Consider the following 10,014-nt stretch of genomic DNA (forward strand, 5'->3'; position numbering starts at 1 on the left):
TTGAAATAGTACACACAATGTTAAGGCATTTAATAGTGGTTTTCCCTTAAAAAGAGAAAATAGTTACAATCCAGTTAGCGAAGCATTTGTTGTTTTTTTACACTATCAAATGTATTCTAACCTATTTAGGTTACTATTTATGTACAACACTTTTTTTGTACAATATACGATACTTGAAATTTTAAGTCGTTTATTTGTGGCATGTATACATAAATAGATACATACAAATATGATTCTGGTCAATTCGTCTTGACATTGGTTAACGATTAAACAAATAAATAAACGTCTCACACTTAACGAGTCCCAGTGGGATTTTCTCCAATGTCCGGAGGTCCGGAAAAATACTCAATATACAGGCACAAAGGCTCAGACCACAACAAACATCTATATGTCCTATACAAATCTTTATTATTTGCGGGGATCGAACGCGCGATCGCTAGCGCAACAGCCAGTACTGTGACCGCTGCGTCAACGTTAAATCATAGTAAATTTTGTTAATTTAAGGTATAATACATTAAATTAATTTAATTTCGTCTTAATCTGAACAAACTTCAATTTTGATACAATTGCACGTATTATTAATATTAATAATAACAATACAATTACAAGAGAACTTAATAGGATCAGTACTAAGTCTATAGCATAGTACTCTGTCCAGTGCATATTAGCTGCTGGTGAGCGTAGGTGTGCAGCTCCCTTGTGTCGGAGCACGTGCTCTGTCCACCACACCGCTCGTTCTAATGGCGTCTGAGGCTGATCACGCATAATATTTCTTAGCTTGACGACATTGCGACGATAACTGGAAATGTAATACAAAATTTGGGAGGCTGAGCGTATTTAAAAGCATAGAAAAAGGTCAAAAATGAAATATCATAACATGAGACTAGTTGTCATAATATGCGATTCCATAAATAATAACGATAAACATTTTGGTGTAGCGACGGAAAAAGTTGCCGTAAATATCGATGTTTTCCTCTCATTAACTAGAATCTAGTTTTTAGTGGATATATTATTCATTGTTCATGTAGGGATTTTGACATAAGTCTTCGCTAGAGGAGGAACAAGAGCAGTGGTACTGGAACTTGACTATAAAATTGAGAGTCCTCTTTATCTTTTTTATAAGGTCCCCTCGGGAAGGATATTCGTCCTAAGGGTTTCCTTGATTAGAACGCTGACTGCATTGCCGTCCTCAAATATTTCTATTGCTTAATTACATCAAGAAACAATTCTGATTACATTAGGTATAGTAAACATGATTATGCTGCTTACCTTTCATTATTGACTACACTTTCTATAGCATCTTTTAGTTGTTCCCCCGTAAGTGTTTCGATACTAAGTTTGACACCAATATTATGTCTAACATATTGTTCAGTGTTAAACCATTGGTCGCCGAGCATCGGAACACCGACAAGAGGTACGCCAGCTGTTATAGCCTCGTCAGTCGATTGTAGACCGCCTTGAGTTATGAATAATTTGATCTTGGGGTGTTCTGAAATGTAGTTAACGGTTGAGTTTTTTATCAAACAATAGCAAAACCTTCAAATTCGTATTTATTAGGGATAACTCAAAAACTAATCGTCAGATAATGTCAAATAAGACCACACGACAAGCACTATCTGATGGAAAAAAATAGTAATTATAATTGTGTTTGCTCGTAAACGTAAAAAACCGACTTCAATTAAATCGACAAGGAATACCATGTAGGGAGACAAAAAATAGTAAAGTAATTACGTATAATTGTATATAACTCAAAAAGTACTCGTCAAATGTTGATCAAATTTAAATGGGACTTGTTTTAAATTTGAACGGATTGCTTGAAAACACATAAAAAATACAGTCGCTTGCTTTGAAACACAAATAAAAAATACAGTCGAATTAAGAACCTACTCTCTCTTTTTTGTATTTTTATTAAGTCATTATTTTTGTACATTTTGAAAAGAATTTATTCTATGTCCCAATTATTTCTTAAAGAAAGGTAATAATTTGTCGAAATAAAAAATATATCTAAACGTATATATTTATTTTTACATAGTAAATTTATTTGGATTTACGTAAGTATATATCTTTATATAGTAAAGAATGTGTAATATGTCGGCGCGAGAAATTCTCCGATACCAAAAACACATTTCTACGAGTTTGTTCTACTTTATTTTATAGATTGTATCGTATAATATACTTTTATCAACATTACAATTAAGCCTGTAATATCCCACTGCTGGGTATAAGCCTTTTCCCCCATGTGGGAGAAGGATCAGAGCTTATACCACCACGCTGCGCCAGGGGCTGAGGGTTAGGTGGCGAATGCTAGCATGACCCCATCTTGTCCCACTCAGGCGGACGTCTGCTCACACGTGGTGGTTTTTTAGTCAGTAGGAGTCTGACATAACACCCGCGCTGGAGGGTATCCATGATGGATTTTCTTCACGTAAAAAAGGGGCTGAGGGTTGGTATATTCCCTACCATGAGTAACGATCGCTATATCGATATAGGGTTATATGATAACAACCGGAACCGACGGCTTAACGTGCTCTACGAGGCACGGTGGGGAGACACACAACGACTGCACAAACATCCAGACGACGGCAAACATCTGTTGGCCAGTAAAAATGTTTGTCATGTGCGGCGATCGAGCCCGCAACCGTCAGCGCAACAGTCACAAACCAGTGCTGGGACCGTTGCGCCAACGCGTCGTCAATATTAAGTGTATATATTGATAAAAGTGTCTTAAAATTAAAGTTATTGTTTGTATTGAAAATAGTTTTATCACGAAACGAATTATCATAATTTATAGCACGAGCATGATTATATTGAAGATAGTGACGTCATATTGCTGATCCATTTCTAGCTAAACCGGAGAACTTCTTAACCCCATTTTTTTCCTGATTTAATTTAATTTTCTTTTACATAAACCTTGACCTCAAACTATCTAACCTAACCTAACTCTTTTATACAAAACCCGACAGTGACATTCACAAAAAAAGAATTATTCCATTTTTGTGTAGTTTGGAAGTTATGCGTATACATTTGTACATTTCGGATATTCATTTTATTTATATACATTATAGTTACATCAAATAAGTACATAAAATAAATCCACTTTAGAACAATATTACTGCTATGCAGTTAATTGATTGCAATTCAGATGACTAATGCACAAAGTTTTACTTACTCAGTAAATCGGATTGCGGAAACCATTTAGATATTTTGACGTTTTTGGGACGTCCTGGAATTTCATCCTGATCCCATTTCCATAAAATATCGTATGGTAGCTCGGAAAACACTTTTATAAATATTTGCACCTTTTCCTTTGGTAGCAACGATGGTTTTACGTTTGTACCAAAACTCATGTAAATTACACCATTTTTAGAGGAGTCGAGGTCAGATTTGAGATCCTGTAAAATCGTAATTTTATATCACATTTATTTTCAGAATTAGTTTGTTGAATTTGAGCAACTTAAGGAAATATTTTGCAAAATACTAACAAAGTCAATCGTGAATAAAAATTACCAGGTTCGTATCATCTAATATTTTTAAAGTTTTAAGTTTATGTTTTTTTTAAGTTTTAATTATTCTTTGTTTAAGTTGCTTGGAACGTTGTTTTTGTTTGATACCGGAGAGGGGCGTTAGTGCTACAACACAGTTTTTTTAAATATACATTTGTACGTTAGTGACAATGCTGTACCATATTATTTATTCTAAATATTTTTATTTATTTATAATTTTAATTTATTTTTCCTTACGTTAATGTACTTTATATACCTTACATTTCCTACGTTTCCTTTGTGATAAAATTTACTTATTGCACATTGGAATTAACTGTTACCTAGAGCGCCCTGAATACGTAGTAGTATCGATTTCCGGTTCATTATAATTTTGAGAAGTTATAAAATTAGTTTTGAATTATTATACTAAATATTTCAAACTAATTGTTTTACTTAAAGGTGCTTAAATATTTATTTGTATTTTACATTGATGGTTAACGTTGATGCAGATCTAAATTACATTTTTTATTAGTTATTGCAACATTATACCCATATTTTAATCTTATTTTGTTATTACTATTTAAGCTAGCTTAAATCTTAGAAGCAGAATATAATCTAGGATAAAATTAATTCCGAGATTTGAAGCTTTAGATTATTTGCTGACTAAGAGTTTCAAATTTACCTTCGGCAATTCCTTAGCGGCGTTTTGATGTAATCCTCCTAAATAAATCGTGTTCGGTGGTACGGGACGATTGTAATCCCACACAGGATGAACGTTTAGGAATAACATTTCTATGTTTTTCTTTAATTCTGAAATGCTAGGAATACGCTCACCAAAAATTTGCTGCAACATTTTATTTTCAGATTCTTCCAAACTTGCAAATACATATTCTGCATCAAACTGGTTATATAGCTCTGATATCTTTTCCCAAAAAGTAAGATTATTTAGTCGTTGGCGAGTTATTATAGGATATAGAAGAGGGTTCGTTGCAGCTCCTGTCTTACCAAACGTTTCGTATAAACCACCAAAGGAGCTGAATTCAATAACAGGCGCTTTGTACAAGTAAGAAAATCCTAAAGCTGGTCTCACGCATGATTCAACAAATAATAGATCGAACGACTTATTTTTATCATGTATTAGACTCTGAACTTCTACTGACTTCAACTGCTCCTCGAAAACTCCGTTTAGTAGTGTAAAAATGAATTTAATTTGTTTTTGTGCATCGTCCTCTTTTCCTTTTTCCGTAGCCAGAAAGTTTTTCCACAAACCGTATGACAAGTCGTGCACATCTATTTCCGTTAGGTTTCCAGGACTCTTTCCTTTCGGGAATACTGGATCAGTAGTTATCACAGTCACATCGTGGCCCCTCCTCGCTAACTCTAGTATTAAAGGACGAAACACTATTTGATGACTAATTGAAGGAGTCGGAAAAACTGCTAATATCCTTGCACACTCACATTTACTCACCACGAAAAATAAAAATAGCGTTAAAACCTTTGACATATTTGCTTCGTCCCTGTTAACTGATAAATAAAACTACCTTCATTGCTTTTTAAACGTTTCCTATTCACACAGCGTTTAAACCGGCGACATATAATTATTACAATAGTAATTTTCTTGGATGATATACAGAAATTATAAAGATTGAAAATTGAAATAACCTTGATTTATAACTGGTAATGTACTTTATGATAGATGTATATTTTTCTAAAAAAATGTTTGTTTTTATAAGAACAGTTACTGTTGATGTGTTCTCGCGAAGCAAGTGTAAATAGTTTTAATCAAAACGAATACGCGTCAAACATCGTCCACGTGTTTCAACTACAACAACTTCATATATTATTCATAATTACCCTCAGCATACATTACTCAACTACAAGTAATTTATTGTTTGTTTATTATAATAATATATGAAGATTTTATTATATACATATTCTACCTGACTTGGCGAGTTTTGTAATACTAATTATTATTATTTTTTATTACAAAATAATTTTTAATTTTTTTTTTGAGTTGACGACCGTTGGCGCAGCTGTCACAGCACTAGTTTGTGGCTGTTGCGGGTTCGATTCCCACACGTTGCAAGCATTTGTATTGACCATATAGATGTTTGCCGGTTATGGGCGTTTGTTTTTGTGTTGGTATTGTTTGTTTTCGGACCCACGACACAGTAGTCTAACTGGAGGCCGTTGAGTGGGAGACGCTTATTTATTTTTAATTTTTTGTCATATATGACCTAAAAAAACCAACACAATTAAAAAAATATGTAATTCGATGAAGGCCTTCGGAAGTTATGTGCGTACGTAGAATATTATATATTTAGCAATTTTTTTTTTTTTTTTTTATATAGAAACATTGATGTTTTGTATTTTCGAGATAAAATTCTTAAGGAAAATATTATAAAAGAACTGTCACGTGGAAATCTTTAACGCGAGGAAATCGTGAGGAAGTTTATACCTACGTACTTCCTTACGTAAACGACGACTTTTCTACAGTAAGTTATATGAGATATATTTTTATCTTTCTAAAGAAGGTCAAAAATAACAAAATAATAAGAATAAGAATGTATTATGCTATCTATTTGGAAAATCAAAAAGCAATAAAAAATCGATTAACATTAACATCTCGGCCTAATAATGGTTGCAGTAATACCCAGTGCGTGACAATGCTGTCATTGAAGTTGAAGCAGTAAAGAGAAGGAGTGGAGAGTCCAAACCTTTTAAACAATTATTTAAAAAAAGGGTGTGGGTCAGCTCCAACGCACGACTTACTCCTTCAGGTCGACTGCCTACATGGGCACAAAAAGGGCTTACTAGTCCAAGAAAAAGATTAATACCGATCAAATGGTAAATAAACGAATCTAATGACGCCATCTATCGATGATACGTTACGACGAGATGACGTTATTAGAAAACGTCGTTACGCCTTTAGACTTTACGCGCTAGATGGCGTTACGAGAAACGTAACGAGGTCATTTGTTCGGTAGATTGTACTCCCCATATTTTTAAGGAGTAACTCCAAAAAAATTAAATATGTATAAAATTCAAATCTTTAGTAAAAAATATTGTTATATCCATATACAGGTGCACACAAGCGAGAGCTATTTAATTAAAACTATAGGATAATATTCATGTAATATTTTTTATAGATTAAATTAATTAAACTATTTGTTTTAGTTTGTACGATCCGCGCCGTTTAATTTTACTGATTACTATTTATACGTTTTATAGCACAATGTCTACAGAACGGCCGACAGGCAAGCATTTTTTTATTGGCCTCTCTATATTTATATTTAAAAATTACGGCAATCGAATTTTTACTTAAATATTAATATTTGTACAAAATAGCATACAGCTTCGCTACGATAGCAAATACAAAAACAGACAGATCGAAATTCTAAAAGTAATTGCCTATTCCGGATCTCGTTGATATGTCGCCTTTTCTTAAAATCTCTCATGAACAGACATCAACCAATTACAATTTCATTATATTACATATAATAAGAAATCGTACAATCATTACACGACATTGTCATGATTATATCATACTCATATCACGCCTATCGCAATTTTATAATATTTACGATCCAATAACAAGGTTACCCGCGCTTTCACCCGCATTAATTTAAAGAAGAACGTACTAAAATATTATATAGTCTATAGCCTTCCTTGGTAAATGGACTATCTAAAAAAATAATATTTTTTCAATTCGAACAAGTAGTTCGTGGGAAAAGCGTGTTCAAACTAACAAACAACCAAACTCAAACTCAACTGAACCTCAGCTTTATAATATTTGTACATATAGATGTATATTATAAGTTGTATATATAGTTGTGTTGTATAGATCATTACAGCCTATACAGTCCACTGCTGGACATAGGCCTCCACAAGTTGACGCCAAAAATAACGTGAACTCATGTGTTTTGCCCATAGTCACCACGCTGGACAGGCGGGTTGGTGACCGCAGTACTGGCTTTGTCGCACCGAAGACGCTGCTGCCCGTCTTCGGCCTGTGTATTTCAAAGCCAGCAGTTGGATGGTTATCCCACCATCGGTCGGCTTCTTAAGTTCCAAGGTGGTTGTGGAACCTTGTTATCCCTTAGTCGCCTCTTACGACACCCACGGGAAGAGAGGGGGTGGCTAAATTCTTTAGTGCCGTAGCCACACAGCACGTTGTATAGATGATACTATTCAATTCACAAATATTTTGTAACTATGGAGTTAGATCGATCGATTCAGCCTGCAACACTCACTGCTGGACATAGGCATCTTTCTCCATGTAGAAAGATTTGAGCTTAATCCATCACACTGCGCCACTGGGGATTCAAAATCAAAATCAAAAACAGCTTTATTCAAATAGGCTCCAAGAGCACTTTCGAATCGTCATTTTACAAATTAAAACTTTAAAAATAAATTAAATTTGTAGTTGTTGAGTTGATTGGCGGGTATATTCACTATTATGAGTAACGATTGCTGTCAGGTATTTATGATAATAATCACTCCGGTTAGTTAGTAGGTACTAACTATAAACTCCATATATACTATGTTAGTAACTACTAAAGAAAACAAAGGAACACAAACCAAAGGAATTTAGCACGTGGTTTGATGCCGACGATGTTCATCTGTTATATTGTATTGTATTTATTTTTTTCTGCAATACATATTTAGTTTTTTTGACAGCTTCAACGGTTTTCTTTTAATATTTGTTTTCAGTGGTCGCAAGTAAGATGAGTAGAACACAGCAGAAAATATCTTGATTAGAATCTGGAGCTGAGGAAGTATGTCAACATCACATAATATCATATCTAAATAATATTGCTCTTAAGTTGTATTCTTATGTGGATTAAGGTTGCCAGAGTACATGGAGAGTCGGGAATAGGCTGGTAACACACTAGCAACGCAGGGGCATTGCTTGCAAGCGTGTGTTGCAAGCGTGCATAAGCTACGGTATCCATTAACCATCGGGCGGAGCGTTCACTTGCTTACCACGTTTTTTACGTACATACATTAAAGAGATTAATTTTTATATATACACATTAAAGTAATTCCAACTAAGTACGTAAAATAAATTTACATATTAGATAATTATCACTACATTACACTATCACGCACTTATTTGTTCGCACAACACTGTGACATGGCCTTGAGATCTGATTAATCCGATTTGTTGTTTGTTCGATTACTAAAACCAAACCAAATTATATATCGATATCCACCTCAACATATTTTTTTATACACTTTTTATAACAAAATATACATAAATTGCCTTTTTGTTATAAATATAATACAAATACACTTTTAGATAATCACGTTACGTGATGTCATTAAATACAATGAATATACCGTTTTTTTATACGTCATAATTATAAGGCATATTGCATGCTGAAACATAAGTTAGAAGATTAAATTATGTTGTTCTTTATCTGATAACGCTTACGCACACGCTTCAGGCTACAGCAGTCCACTGCTGGACATAGATTTCCTTAAGTCCGACATCCGTTTTTCAAGTGGGACGCCCTCAGGCCCACAGGACCGACGAATAAGATTGTCATCGGAGTGTTGATTGATAAGTTAAGAAACAACATCACTAAATTTACTAATCACTGTTTCGATGATAGCTGCTCAGAAACGGTTCGATTTAGTTTTATATATTCAACAATGGATGCCATATAAAAATGTCAACATACTGTACACTTAAACCTTTCTAATAAGTCACTTTGTCTAAGGGCAAAAACCGCGAAAAGGCAGAGAGACGGGGTACAGCACTTTGTTAACCGACCTTAAAAAAGAAGGATGTTCTCAATTCGACTGTATTTTTTTATGTGTTTTACCTCAGAACTTTTTACTGGACGGACCAAATTCGATGACTATTTTTTAATCTAAAGGTGGTGCTTGTCGTTTAGGCTATTTAAGTTTGAAACATTGCATTATGTCATGTCATATTCGCTCTACTCTATAATTAATTGCACTGAATCACAGTATGCGTTGAACATTATTGTTTTTATACTAATGATACAGCACAAACTACCTATCATTACACATAATTGGCTATAGTTCACCGTAGAAGTCATTAGCTATTGTATATCTAATAACCTATCCTTTATTTTACACAGAAAAAATAATAATTATTGTGGTTGTGCTGTTATCTTTATCATTACATAGTATATAACAAAGTCACTTCTTGCTGTCTGTATGCTTAGATCTTTAAAACTACGCATCGCATTTTGATGCGGCTTACTTTAGTAAATAGAGTAATTCCAAAGGAAGGTTTATATGTATAATACATGCATGATATAGTCGTAAAACACTGATAGTTTTTGTAGCCGTGCGAAGCCGAGGCGGGTCGCTTGTAATATATACATTATTGTCAGCGACTGCGACCCCATCTCTTTTGGGATATTATAGGAGTTGAAACCCCACTAGCTGTATTATATGTTATTCCGTTAATTTTGACGTACTCGTAATTAACGAGTACATATTAGTAGTAAAATAGAAATAGTTTTTAAAAATAAACAAACGCTATGGTGTGCCA

General features: G+C 33.9%; 1 protein-coding gene across 1 annotated transcript; it reads right to left on the minus strand.

The window, feature by feature from the left end:
* LOC123664750 (UDP-glucosyltransferase 2-like) lies at window positions 1-5,438 on the minus strand. The gene is made up of 4 exons (XM_045599240.1): window positions 4,165-5,438; window positions 3,170-3,392; window positions 1,270-1,489; window positions 1-799 (listed from the first exon to the last, which is right to left on the minus strand). The coding sequence occupies exons 1-4, from the start codon at window positions 4,984-4,986 to the stop codon at window positions 520-522; spliced, it is 1,545 nt and encodes a 514-aa protein (XP_045455196.1). The 5' UTR covers window positions 4,987-5,438; the 3' UTR covers window positions 1-519.
* Window positions 5,439-10,014: the final 4,576 nt, after the last annotated feature.

The sequence above is a fragment of the Melitaea cinxia genome, chromosome 22 (genome assembly GCF_905220565.1).
Source record: "Melitaea cinxia chromosome 22, ilMelCinx1.1, whole genome shotgun sequence".
Lineage (NCBI taxonomy): Eukaryota > Metazoa > Arthropoda > Insecta > Lepidoptera > Nymphalidae > Melitaea > Melitaea cinxia.